This window comes from Ursus americanus, chromosome 14, assembly GCF_024610735.1.
Source record: "Ursus americanus isolate L20-20 chromosome 14, mUrsAme1.1.p, whole genome shotgun sequence".
Classification (NCBI taxonomy): Eukaryota; Metazoa; Chordata; class Mammalia; order Carnivora; family Ursidae; genus Ursus; species Ursus americanus.
The window spans coordinates 47,060,309-47,075,215 of NC_142140.1; the positions used below are offsets into that span (position 1 = coordinate 47,060,309).

A 14,907-nucleotide genomic window follows, 5' to 3' on the forward strand; every position below is an offset into this window, starting at 1 on the left:
CTCCTTGATACCCACCCTTGTTCTCTTCATAGCACTTGTCACCTGCCAATGTATTATTGATATTTTTGTTTCTGTTCTCTTTGCATCATTGGATTATAGTGGCTTTTGGTTTTCAGGATCCTGTACTCATTGCCGGGAGTATATTTGACACTCAATACATATTCCTCAAATGCACAAAAGGCATTTCTAATAAAAACGTAGAATGGATGAACTCTGTGGGGGGACGGTGGGAAAATGAGATGAACTCTGTGGGGGGACGGTGGGAAAATGAGACGGTGGGAAAAATCAGAGATGAAACGGAAGGGAATCTCTTAAAGGGGAAAATCCCTTCACAAGATACTGAAATTTATTTCTTTATTTTTTAAGGTCATATTTGTTTTTTGAAAGATAGCACAAGCAGGGGGAAGGGGCAGAGGGAGAAAGAGAAGCAGATTCCCCACTGAGATGGGAGCCTCACAACTCTGGGCCCCATCCCAGGACCCTGATAGCATGATCTGAGCTGAAGGCAGATGCTTAATCAACTGAGCCACACACGTGTCCCCTGAAAATAATTTCATGAGTGCAAAATACAAATTGTCCCAGGTCAACCATGTGAGCAATGCCCTTCGTGTGAAAATTAATGATCTTTCTTCCTCTTTCCTGGTAGTTAATACAAGCACATGCAACCAGGCAATGATACAAGCATATCAGAATTCCTTCTTCTGGGACTGTCAGAGGAACCAGAGCTGCAGCCCCTCCTATTCGGGCTTTTCCTCTCCATGTACCTGATCACTGTGTGTGGAAACCTGCTCCTCATCCTGGCCGTCAGCTCTGACTTCCGCCTCCACACCCCCATGTACTTCTTCCTGGCCAACCTGTCCTTTGTAGACATCTGTTTCACCTCCACCACCATCCCCAAGATGCTGCTGAACATCCAGACACAGAGCAAAGTCATAACCTACACAGGCTGCATCACCCAGATGTACTTCTTCATAATCTTTTCAGGGTTGGACATTTATCTCCTGACTGTGATGGCTTATGACAGTTTGCGGCCATCTGTCACCCCCTGCACTACACAGTCATCATGAACCCCCGGCTCTGTGGACTGCTGGTTCTGGTGTCCTGGATCATGAATGTCTTGCATTCCTTGTTACAGACCTCAATTGTGTTGCAGCTGTCCTTCCGAGGAGAGGTAGAGATCACCCACTTTTTCTGTGAACTCAATCAGATGATCCAACTTGCGTGTTCTGACACCTTTCTTAATAACGTGGTGATGTATTTGGCAGCTGTCCTGCTGGGTGGTGGTCCTTTTGCTGGGATCCTTTACTCTTACTCTAAGATAGTTTCCTCCATACTTGGGATCTCATCAGCTCAGGGCAAGTATAAAGCATTTTCCACCTGTACATCTCACCTCTCAGTTGTCTCCTTATTTTATTGTACAGCCCTAGGAGTGTACCTGAGCTCTGCTGCTCCCCAGAGCTCCCATGCAACTGCAGTGGCCTCGGTGATGTACACGGTGGTCACCCCCATGTTGAAACCCTTCATCTACAGCCTGAGGAACACAGACATGAAAAGGGCTCTTAAAAGAATCACTGGAGTTCCAGTGATGTAAGGGACAATGGTCCTGGGGCTGAAGAAGTGCCCATGATCGCAGGGCTCACAGCCTCAGAGCCAGGAACTGCTATTCTTTGATCAGGCTTTGGAAGTAGAATCTGCCCCTTCTATTTATTTCCTAGAATTTCCATTTGTTTGAATTCAACTTCTCCATGCATTTACATAACTCAGCTTATTAAGCTTCTGCTCTGAGTGATATACAGTTTTCTCCTTTGTCCATTTTCATGTGTCCCCAGTGTTTTCCCCAACCTTGGATCTCAAATGCCTGGAAATTCCTGATCTTACATGGGGTAAGTTGGATTTCTTAAAAATACTTCCATTCCAAATGACTTATATCATACCAGGTAAATTTTCCCTAGATTTCCCACAGGTATAATCATGAGTTATATTCTTCATATGGAAGAAACTACATTGGCCACTAAGCCCTTCACGTAACTTTATTGCAGAGGAGAATACAAAACTCCACTTTTTCTCCTGAGTCTGTCCATCTTTTTACATCACTACCTTCACTCGTCTTTCTGAAATGGACTCCAACACTATCCCCTTTACATCTCAGGCTCCTGACAGGGATGCTCAGGCTAGGAAAGCCTGGGCACCCCCTGTGCCCTGTGCTTGTGGACATTCCCACAGATGCTTCCCTGACCAGAGCCTCTGCTGTGGCTGCACCAGCCCTTGGGTTCTTACTGTGATTACAAGACAGGCCTCAGCAGCACCCATCAGAGAACTCTAACAAAACCAGGTCTATTCCTCACAGGTCCTGGAGGGCACATGGAATGCCCAAAAGCTATTCTATGAGGTCTCAGAGTGGGGGAGAGGCATTGAGAAGGAGAGAGAGAGAGACAGTGCCTCTGAGGGATCTAACTTTATTAGGGTTTGTGGCCAGAGTGCTTAGGGGTTTGCGTTTTAACACTTTATTGGAGAATTATATGAGTAGAATTCAGCTGCTCGAGGAAAAAGCAGTGACTCATGTGTCAGTATGGAGGCTACCCAGGGCTTTCTGAAGAGGTACTTCATGGCTGGGGCAACCTGAGTACTTATCTGATAATTTTGTCCCACACCTGACAATGTATGATTCAACATGGCTGTCCTTGAATTGCATGCCTCAGAAATCAAAAGGTTCATGTCAGGCACTTTCTCTATAAACATGCTCCTGTGTTTCCTAACCGGTCTCCTGATTTTACTCTGTGATTCAACTGAGTGTCCAGAAAGCCCACCGTAGCCACAGCAAACCCTGATTAGCAAGTATCTCTCTCCCAGTGGAGTCTCCATGGAAAGACACATTTGAATAAAGAGATCAACCTGATATGTTCTTAGTGTCAGGATGACCATGAATATGCAAAATTTCAAAACATTCATTTTCTTACCACACAAAAGATTTCTTTTTCTCTTCCCTCTTTTTTATATCACGTTTCATGCTGTGCGACTCTTAGCTGAAGCATGGAACACTGGTGTCCACAACTGAGGGGGATATTCACTGAGGTGAAGGTTTGCTTAGTGTCATGTATGTTTTATCACTGAATTATCTTCCTGTTCTCAGTTCTGGTTTATTTTATAATTGTATCTGTTCGCTAGGACTGCACACAAGCCATTCTGAAAACACGTGTCTTCATATAATACCTTTATTGTCAAAAGAGATTGTCTGGTGGGGAGTCTTTCTCATTTGTTCTGCACTACTTATCAGTCTCTACATTGTATTTCTAAAGGTCATGCATGGTGTTGTGCGGAGCTGTAGTTCACTGCTTTCTTCGACTAATACATTTGACTCCATTTATATATGTAGGTTAATCTTACAGTTTATGAAAAAAATAATTTACCAAATGTAAATTGCCTTAATTGAATTTCGCTATTTCCATACCCATATGTGACACTTCACCTTCTTCCCAGTTATGAGATGTTTCTCTGACCCCTGTCAGGTGGGACTCAGCTACATGTGTTTTTGGTCCGACATGGGTCATACACCATCAGAATTTAAATTTTCATTAACTTTTTGAAGTATGAGTGGAACATATATTAAATGTACATTTTGCTGAATTAAAGGTGTCATACTTGAATTAGGCATACAAAATGTATGGGTCCATTTGTAAGAATTCAAGAAGAGGCACAGGAAGTTTTACCTACATTTTTATGTTATTATTAAAAATGTAATTCACCTGGACATCCATTTTGTTATTTCTGAAGAAAATCTGCAACTTGAAATGAGTGCTGTGAGGACAAATACAGGGTTGAATACACTTTGTGGAGTCCACAGAAAATACTTGAGAGTGAGCAGTGCATGTATGTACGTCAGTGTGTGCACTTATTCACGTCTTTCTTTCAAGTCCTCACACTCACACGTGTGCACACATACACTCACTCGTTTATAATTCCAACAGTGTCATTGAAAGAAATTTTGACAGAAAGATTTGAAGTAGAATGAGTGACTTTAATTTACAACATTTTTATGGTCCGGCAATTAGGTGGCACAGTCGGTGTCTGACTCTTGATTTCAGCTCAGGTCGAGATCTCACCATCCTGGGATTGACCCCGAGTCAGGCTCCACACTCACCACAGAGTCTGCTTGAGTTTCTATCTCCCTCTCTCAGCTCCTCCCCCCAACTCTCTCTCAAACAAATAAATAAATCTTTTGAGAAAAACTTTAGGATGACTTAATTTTAATAATGAATTACTTTTCCTATCTTAATGCCTCAAAGGCTTCAAAATCAGAGCCATATTGACATTTATGCAGGAAATTCTCTGTACCATCTGATGAGGCCAAATATTTCCAGATTAACTCCAATTTCTCTATTTAACGTGGGATTTCAAGACAAAAGCTAACTGAATGATTTGAGAGGCTCAAACTCAGTTCCTATAAATAGTATCTTATTTGATAAATGTCTGTATTAGATTCCTTTCACTGTTGTCTCAAATTACCTCACAAGTTTATAAAAACAAATAATTCTCTAAAAGTTCTAGAGATCAGAAGCATGAAAGGGGTCTCACTGGGCTAAAATAATTATGTGGGCTGTCACCTTTCTGGATGCTCCAGAGGAGAACATCCCCATTCCCACTCCAGTGTCCAGTGCCCCCCACATTGCTTGACTCATGGTCTTTCCTCCATCTGCAAAACCAGCACAACAGTAGTTTCAAGTGTCTGTCTCACTCCATTTTTCTTCTTTGCTCTTCCACATTTAGAGAACCATTGTGATTACACTAGTCCAATGTGGATAATCCAGGATTATCTTCTTATCATAGGATAATGACTAGTAGCATTAGTCCATGTGCTATCTTATTCTGCTAAGTATTCGGTAGAAGAAGGAAGGGAAGAATGAACCACAAGAGACTATGGAATCTGGGAAACAAACTGAGGGTTTCAGAGGGGAGGGGGTGGGGGATTGGGCTAGGCCGGTGATGGGTATTAAGGAGGGGATGTACTGCATGGAGCACTGGGTGTTATACGCAAACAATGAATCATGGAACTTTACATCAAAAACTAGGGATGTACTGTATGGTGACCAACATAACATAATAACAATTTTTTTAAAAAAAGTAAACTAACATTTTCAAACATTCTTTGGGATGACATCTTTTGGAGGTCCTTCTGGTGCTTACTACAAAATCTTTTTTATATATATTATTTGATATTCCTCAAGAACCCTTCTATTTTTCACCACCCAAAGAGTGAGTGAAAAACTATTCTTTTCAAAAATATGTGCAAGGAAGATTCCTGGTGGAGAAGACCTAAAACTACCTACATGTGACACTAACACAGACCCACAGCCTTGCTCTCAAACTATGTTCCACAGACCAGGACCTGCTGCATCAGCACCACCTGGGAGCTTATTAGAAATACAGAGTCACAGGGGTACCTGTGGGACTCAGTCCGTTAAGTGTCTACTTTCAGTTTTGACTCAGGTCATGATCTCAGGATCAGGAGATGAAGCCCCACATTGAGGTCTGCACTCAGTGCAGAGTCAGCTTGATATTGTCCTCTCCCTCTCCCTCTGCCCCCACCTGTGCTCTCTTGAAACAAATGAAATATAAAAACATTTTAGAAAGTGCAGAATCTCTGGACCCACTGGAGACCTGATGAGTCAGAATTTGCATTTGAACTACAATCTTGGTGATCTGTATGCACAATGAACGTAGAGAAAAGCTGGTCTAGAATCCTATTTCTCACCTTGTCACTGTGGACAGAGGGGCAGGATAATTACTTTTGTTGGGTGATGGCTTGTGGATTATGGGTGTTTGGGAGCAGCCCTCAGACATGGCCAAATATCCCCAGCTAAGAACCACCATGCCAGAACTTTACATCAAAAATCAAGGATGTACTGTATGGTGACTAACATAATATAATAAAAAATATTATTATAATAAAAAATAAAAGCATTCTGACATAATCCTAATCAAAACTCCATCCCTTCATTACTTTATACATTAGAGCAGAACGTAAATCCCTCTGAGCCCCATTTCTACAACAGAGAATGGAGTTAATAAAAGTACTACCTCACAGAATGAACATTTGTCAAAAATAAATGTGACATGCCCTATGAGGTGCTAAGCTAGGTTGTGGTACATGATGTGTAAATGTATATCTCATAATTAATAAACATTTCACAATGAGGGACTGAAGGCCAGTTCTCAACCTGTGATCTAACTATGACATTCCTAATTATTTTGGCTAAACTGTCACAAAGCCAAGGAGTGCGAGTGCAGTATCCAAGATTTTATAGAAAAGGAACAAATGTCTCCCCTTTCTCAAAGAAGGAAATGGTAATTTTCTAGAGATATCAGGGGTTGTGTCCCCACCATAAGTCAATGATTTGAAGACCTAAGGGAACAAGTCAGATGAATTCCTCAGTATTCGACTTTTGAGAAAACTTGAAGTCAGGGTTGTGATCAAGTGCTGAGAAGTTTAGACCTCTGAAACGGGATAATTATTGGAGAAAAAGTAATAAAAACTGAATTCACCTGGCATACAATGTGGTCTCCTAGGAACAGAGACTCATCCAGAAATATCTCCATTCTGTCCAGACCAGTTTCCCCAGGAGAAATCATGCACTTAATGGTGGGAGCATCATGAGAGAAATGTGCCTAATGAGCAGAGGTGGAGAGCTGTAAATATCTCTTCTGCTACAGAACCCCAGGGTGGGCATTTTGGTTGGACAGAACATCGTTGTTGCTTTTGGAGTCCTACATCTGGCTGGGAGACCGATGCTTGATGCCTTCCTGCTGTCCTGAAGGCAGACAAAGTTTGATCTACATCATCAACTATCCAGGGAGGAATTGTGACTTGCAAAGGGAAAGCTTGCTCTCTGAGTACTCATGCAGGTGAGCTCAAGAGCCCAGCAGGTACTGCAGGAGAGGATCAGAGGGAACAGAAGCCAAGACTTCTACCGAAGGTGACTGAGAATCCATCCAGCACAGGCAGGATGCCACAGGTCACAGTAGGTGTTTGCTGGCTTTACCAATACATGAATGTATTTATTTAGGATGCTGAAAAGAAAAGTGAACCTTGCAATCAGAAGTGCAAGTAGTAATGTTGATAATTAACTGGTATAAATGGAAGCCAGTTAGAAGGAATGGGGAGGCATAAAGTGCTTCCAGTAAACCTAGAACAGAAATGGAAGGATCCACAAATAGGGTATTAGCTGTGGAGAGATATACAGTGAAGTGAGGGCATGTCCTTTTATTTTAAGATGGGGCATCCTAGGCTATGTTTCCACATGGATGAGAAAGATCCAGACCAAGGGATGATTGCAAATATATCCTTGCAATAGTGGTGCGTGAAACATACACACACTGTCTTCTCTCATTCTGGGAATTCACATGAAAAAAACATATGTGATAGATGAAAATGGGTTTGCTAATGAGCTTTACTTTGCATTATTTTAGAACCTGTAAGACTGACGACTGTATTTGTGGATTCGTGGGTCATTTGGTAGCTTCTCTGTTAAAAATTGTCGGTGCAAGTCTTTTGCTTTTGGATAGTGTTATAAGAGGTTTTTTTTTTTCTTCTTTTTAAAAATGTGATCCTTGGGGTGCCTGGCTGGCTCAGCAGATGGAGCATGCAATGCTTGATCAAAGGGTTGTGAGTTTGAGCACCATACTGGGTATAGAGATTGCTTGAAAATAAAATCTTTTAAAGATATAAATAAAATAAAAATTGGATCCTTTCTAACAAAGAATTGGAGTTTTTATACAAACTGAATGTTGGCCACTTAGTTCTTTTATGTCTATATAAATGTATTCGTGGGGAATATATGAAAGTTTATGAATTTTGTGTGGTCAAATCTGTCAGTCCTTCATATCGCGCTCTCTCATTTGCTTAAAAATTTTTCTGTTGAGGTATAATTGACATATACCTTCCTATTAATTTGGGTGTAAAACATAAGGATCCCATATTTCTATATATTGCAAAATGATCACCACACCTGTCACCGTGCATCATCACAAAGTTTTTTTCTTGTGCTGAGGGCTTTTAGGCTATAGTCTTTTGGTGACTCTCTGATCTGTGACACGGTGTTATTAACTGTAATCACCACTCTGTACATTCCTTCTCATACACTGCTTTTCATTTTTCTTCTTCTTACTAAAAGCGTCCAGCATGCTCTTCAATATCCTTCATGTGTTGGTCCGTACTATAATGATGTAGAAGTGCTTCATCCTTAGCGGTGGTAAATTACCCTTTAAACATGTGTCTGACTTGTTTTCCCATCTCCGTTATTCCTTAAGTGTTCTTTTTGGCCTTTTTTTAGATAATATTTTTTATTATATTATGTTAGTCATCATACAGTACATCCCTAGTTTTTGATGTAAAGTTCGATGATTCATTACTTGCGTACAACACCCAGTGCACCATGCAATCCGTGCTCTCCTTACTATCCATCACCAGCTCTTTGCCCTTTTGTGATTAGGTCTGTTTCTGAAGGTTGCATCCTCTTTGGCCATCATCTGGAACACATTCTTCTTTACCATTTGACTAAAGATCACCTTTGTGTTGTATAAGCCTACTTGAATCCCTAGATATTTACCTAAGATGAAATTACACCTTAGTTACTGCTTCCTCCCCACGTGTAAATGCCCCTCAGATATATCCTTTTATTTCCAAGTCTTTGGCAATTTAATCTTGAATCAGAATTAGTGGCCCATGTTGTTGTCATTAAGTTATTGCTCTTGTAGGTCTTTATATGTCAGTAGCAGATTTTTCATTCCATTTTGTTATTTTCATTCAGTACAGTTGTTTAGAAACAATAGACTTAACCTAATGTCATTCTCACTGACATTCTTTATTCCACAAGTTCTTAGTTTCTTTTACAACTTCTATTTTCTGCATATATACACATTCATGCACTTTCATACAAATGCTTCGATAGGACCCTATGCACAGCATAATTGCTCTTTATGTTTTTGTGCAGGTTTTTTTTTTCTCCTTGTGTCAACTTTTCCTTCATTCTCAACAATTTCTCATGAAGTTGACTCCAATCAATGGATATAACCCTAGTTCCTTATTTCAATGTCTGTACAACTTTTCATGGTGTGGCCATGCTAGTCACACATCAGTGGTTGTTCTTTTTTACTTTTTTGAAAGAAATATTATTGTGTCACTGCTACAAAAATATTTGGAGATTAGTAAGTTAAAACTGTCCTCTCAACCAGGGGCCATCTTGTCACCCAGGGAACACTGAAGCAATATCCAGACAGTTTTCACCGTCGCACTGGGGAGGGGCAGGTGGTGGTCAGGGTGCTAAAGACACTACCGTGCACAGGGAGACCCACCGCAGAGAAGGATCTGGTCCAGAATGTCAGTCAGTGCAGAGACTGAGAAACCCTATGTTAAAGAGTATCTGTATTTTTAATATTTATAGTTGCCTTTAGGTTGTTTCCCCATTATTTCACACTTCCCATTTCTACCCCCAAATTAGAAAGTGCCCCTTTCACTGCCAGTTACTAAGTTCCAGCCCAATCAACAAGGCAGCTCTTCGTGGGCTTTCCCAGCTGATGGGTGTGAGAGAGAAGTCTTCCTTGTTGTTTTCTCAAACTATCACTCACCTTGAGCAAAGATTCATATATTGGATCCCCATTCTTGTCCATTATTATTATTACTTGTCCATACATTCCATACCTATTTTCCGCATTAAATTGCATTTCAAATTATTTTTACAAAGCTGTTATTATTCAACTGATTTTTGGTTGGGTATTTTTGACCGTGAAAAAAATTTAAATTTCATGGAGTTTAATTTGTCTTCCTTTTTTCCTTCTGATTTTCTCACCTTAATCGTGATGGTTTTTCCCACCTGTAGATTTTATATGCACTTTTTCCTATGTTCATCTACAAAGGATTATATACTTTTATGCTGGTGTCTTTAATCACCTGATTTGTTTCAAGGTGGGTAAAATAAGGAACCACTTCTTCCCTTTCAGACAGATAGCCATTTGTGCCAGCTTTAATTCAACCATCTATTCCAATTGAAGCACAACATCCCCATCTGTTAAATGTCCATGTTTACTGTGACCTAATTTCTAACTCATTTAACAAATAATTACAGAACAATCGCTATGTGCCAGAAAGTTCTAGATACATTTTATGTTATATTCTCTTTGCTAAATTAACTTCTAATTCAATGAGTGTGTGCTCTATCATGTTCAGATTGATTTTGATGCTCTTTTTACTTTTGTTAAATTCAGTTGTGTAAAGTTACCCTAGTTAATGGGTTTCATCTCCTTTGCCATTCTTCTTATTCTATAACTTCTCATTTTCTTCAATGTGTGTTTACATAAAGGCACATACACTCCCATAGTTTGGGAGGGAAAGGGAATAATGCACATGAGGTGTCTGCTCACTTGGTCCTGCACATACTGGCAAAGGCTGAAGGATTAATATAAATTTGTGTGTAACACAATGTCCTCATGGAAAAATCATGTGGAGAAGCTATATTGAGTAAGAGGATGGGTTGTCATGGCACATGCAGGATGTATAGAACAGGATCTGGGGTGAAGACCAGAACCAGGACTAGAGAGTGTCCATTGGACTTGTCAAAAACATCAAAACCCAAAGAACAGGAATAACAAAGAAAAGATGTCACTTAAGACAAGTGAGGAAGGGACTTGCTTCCTTGCCTCACCCCCCAACAAGGCAAATAAACACCGATTGGTCAAATAAATAGGGACTGACCACCAGGACAGCAAGCCTTCTGCTCCTTGATATTAAAACAGCCCACCTGCTGTTCTACTTTGTATATTTCCTATTGTAAGGTGTTGGTTTCTACCTTTGCTCATTTTTCTCTTGGAGCATCCCATCTATAACATGTTTCAGGCCAGGAAAATATCACAACTTTTGTCTTTTTGATCCTTTGTTATTTTTGCTGGGCAAAAATGTTTTTTCTTCCTCCTCGTTGGTCTCTTGAGGTCCACCTGCACTATTAAATCTGTTTTCCCTCTCATGTCCATGTCCTTCCTCTCTTTCCTCTCTGTCTACAGAACAGATTGCCCATGTTTCTTTAAAATTATATTAGGCATAAAATGAACACACCAATACATATCCCCAAGTTTATTTGTCCATAGGAATTTCTAGGTACCATTTCTGCATTATTTAGGGGAAAGATAATGAGATATGGCAAGCTTAATGTGTATCCACTGCTGGACTAAATAGCGTGGCTGGGGGTGAAAAAGTCAGGAGCCCAGGAGACCACAGCAGGTCATGATGGGTGTGTGTGTGTGTGTGTGTGCGCGCACACGCGTGCGTGTGTGTGTGTGTGTTGTTAAAGGAGGGCAGTTCTTAGAGCAGGGGTACCAGGGCTCACATATTCCAAGGGGATGCTTATTGAGAGGTCAGAACTCAATCAACAGAAGTTACTAATGGGGATGTCCATTTCAACTCATAAGACATATTTACAACAAAATTTTAAAAGCCTTGCAAAATTAACAAAATGGAGAGTTTCCTGTGTCTTGAAGTTTCAACTGATATGGGGTGACCACTTTATTTCTCAATACACCTGCCACCATCTCTCATCACTCTCCTACTTGTTCCTTCCCCTCACCACCCTGGCTTTCTTTTGAGCCTTGGTTTTCTGAATCAAGCAGCTTCCTCAGGGCCTTGGCACTGGCTGTTGCCCCTCAGATAAACTCAATCTCCCTTCCTATCTCCCTTGAGGTCTTATTCACATGTAACCTTTTTTGCAGGTGTTGTGTGGACATCCAGTATAAAAGAATAACACCCCATTAACTCCTTTATACCTGCTTTCCTTGTCTTCACAGCCCCTGTCACCATCTGACATGTTATTTGATTATTAGTATTTCCTTATATTCTCTCTCCATCATAGGATTATAAGGACATTGTTTATCAGCACCCTATAATCATTGCCCAAACAGTGACTGGAACATGGTCAATACTCAGTGTGTATTCCTTAAAGGAAAGCAAAACATTCTCGTTAAAATGAGAGTCTACATTATGTTTGAGGAACATACTGAGGAGGAAATGCAAATCCTGATGTGAATCAGTGCTAGGGACGCCCTAATTGGGAGATGAGACCCCACACATACATTGAAATTAATTTCCTGATGGGTGGTGGGGAGGGCACGTTTTGCATGGTGCACTGGGTGTTATACACAACTAATGAATCATCAAACTTTACATCAAAAACCAGGGATGTACTGTATGGTGACTAACATAATATAATTTAAAAACATTAAAAAAATAATAATAATAAATAAAAAATAAAATATAACTGGTAGCAGGTGTGCTAGGTTACTAATGCTTGTTTGTGTGAAAATTAGTCATTTAATTTCTATATCCTGACAGTTACCTTCAACCCATGAAGCCAGGAACCTTACAGGAGTTTCAGAGTTTCTTCTTCTGGGATTTTCAGAGGGTCCAGAACTGCAGCCCCTCATATTTGGGCTTTTCCTCTCCATGTACCTTATCACTGTATTTGGAAACCTGCTTATCATCCTGACCGTCAGCTCTGACTCCCACCTCCACACCCCCATGTACTTCTTCCTGGCCAACCTGTCCTTTGTAGACATCTGCTTTACCTCCACCACTGTCCCCAAGATGCTGCTGAACATCCAGACTCAAAGCAAACGGATCACTTACGAAGGCTGCCTATGCCAGATATACTTTTTTGTACTGTTTGCAGGATTAGACATCTATCTGCTGAGTGTGATGACTTATGACTGCTTTGTGGCCATCAGTCACCCCCTGCACTACACAGTCATCATGAACCCCCGGCTCTGTGGACTGCTGGTTCTGCTGTCCTGGATCATGAGCATCCTGCATTCCTTGTTAGAAAGCTTAATGGCATTGCAGCTGTCCTTCTGTACAGAGGTGGAAATTCCCCATTTTTTCTGTGAACTCAATCAGATGATCCACCTGGCCTGTTCTGATACCTTTCTTAATAACATGGTGATGCATTTTGCAGCTATGTTGCTGGCTGGTGGTCCCTTTGTTGGGATCCTTTACTCTTACTCTAAGATAATTTCCTCCATACATGGGATCTCATCAGCTCAGGGCAAGTATAAAGCATTTTCCACCTGTGCATCTCACCTCTCCGTTGTCTCCTTATTTTATTGTACAGGCCTAGGAGTGTACCTTAGCTCTGCTGCTCCCCAGAGCTCCCATGCAATTGCAGTGGCCTCGGTGATGTACACGGTGGTCACCCCCATGCTGAACCCCTTCATCTACAGCCTGAGGAACAGAGACATAAAAGAGGCTCTGTTGAGATTCTCTGGGCTGACAGCTCTGAAAGGGTCAATAGTCCTGGGTTGAAGACATGCCCACGATTGCAGGGCCCAAAGCCTGATCCAAATGTTGAGATTCTTTGATCAGGTTGTGGAAGTAGACTATGCCTCTTCTAATTATTTTTCCTGAAATTTCTATTTTTTTTATATTGACCTCTCTGTAAAATGTACATAACTCAATTTATTAAGCTTTGTGATATCTGTGATATACAGGAGATTATTCTCTTCCCATTTTCCTACTCTTTCAATGTTCTTCCAACACTCAGATGTGAAATATTTGGACATTCTCACTTATTTAAAGGACTATGTGGATCTGCTATTTCTTCTCAAATAAAATATATAACAGTGAGTATTTTTTTCTTTTGTTAGACTGAACACTACTCCTATGGAACATCTACTCTTGGCCACCACAGCTGTTTATGTAACTTTATAACAGAGAACAATCTGAGACCATGTGCTTCATTTCTGTGAACATGATTCCTTTGTATCTCATTACCTTCACTGCTCTTCCTGAGAATGCAGACTTTGACGTACTGGCAGTTCCAGCTGCTCATGGGAACTTTTCTACACGTTGGATCCTGTTGTTACACGGTTTGGGTTCACCATGATTGCCATAGTCACTGGCAAAAAAAAATGATAATAAAATACATGTCTCCAGGTGGAATCTACACAGAAAGACATATACAGAAAAAAATAGATTGACATAATATGGCCTTAGAGTCAAACTTGACCTTAAGGATGATGAAGCAAAATATTAAATCATACATCTATTGCAATGCAAAATATTCCTTTCTCAGGCACTCATCTACTCATTGAATTATGGAGTATCAGGGTCCATTTGTAAGGTTACTTATTAGTATGAGATACTGGTAGCATGTTTGGGGTTTTATTAAATTATTTTCTGGATTCTGGCTGAAATTTTCCAGTGCTGCAAACTTATATGATTCCTTCCATTTCTCTAAATGAAGTATCTCCCAGTACTTGAAGTTTTGCCATAATCTCTACAGGGACAGTGAATGAACATCAGTATCATCCATTATATTTCATCCTCATAACCACAGGATGACTCACCAGCAAGCTTGGATTCCTGTCCAGGTATGCGATTCAGAGTCACAAGTTCTGTGCACACATGCACGTCCTTCCAACCTTTCCATGTTACCTCAAAGGGGCTTCAGTGGAGTTATTTTTAAACATGGATATGTGAGATACACTTGAAGAACAGAGTAATCATTAAGGTTCCCTTCAATTATCAGGGGGAAAAAAAGGCCTAGAATAAAAAGAATCAGAGTATTACAAATGCTGTCTTTTCTGTCAGATTTGATTATTACATCAGTTAGCTATTGCTGCATACAAAGCATCCTAAAATAAAATGGCTTAATATAATATCTTTATTATGGAAGGGGAGCTTAAGGTGGGAGTTGTTCTGATCTCTGCAGGGCTCTCATGAGTCCTTAGTCAGGTGTGAATCTATAGACTGTGTTTCTAAGGCTTATCCATGGGGTGTGTAGCTGTAGTGCTCTTCTGTCTTGAACCAACTTATGTCATCTTACTCCTTTTATATATGTAGGATGTAGGTAATCTTCTAGTATTAGAGAAAAA

The 14,907-nt window shown here is 40.5% G+C and overlaps 1 protein-coding gene and 1 pseudogene across 1 annotated transcript; both read left to right on the forward strand.

Moving 5' to 3' along the window:
* Positions 1–659: 659 nt before the first annotated feature.
* Positions 660–1,591, forward strand: LOC123792326 (olfactory receptor-like protein OLF4; annotated as a pseudogene).
* Positions 1,592–6,894: 5,303 nt separating this feature from the next.
* LOC123792323 (olfactory receptor-like protein OLF4) lies at positions 6,895–13,336 on the forward strand. The gene is made up of 2 exons (XM_045797486.1): positions 6,895–6,900; positions 12,371–13,336. Exons 1-2 carry the CDS (start codon positions 6,895–6,897, stop codon positions 13,334–13,336), a joined length of 972 nt encoding a protein of 323 aa, XP_045653442.1.
* The last annotated feature ends 1,571 nt before the right edge of the window (positions 13,337–14,907 follow it).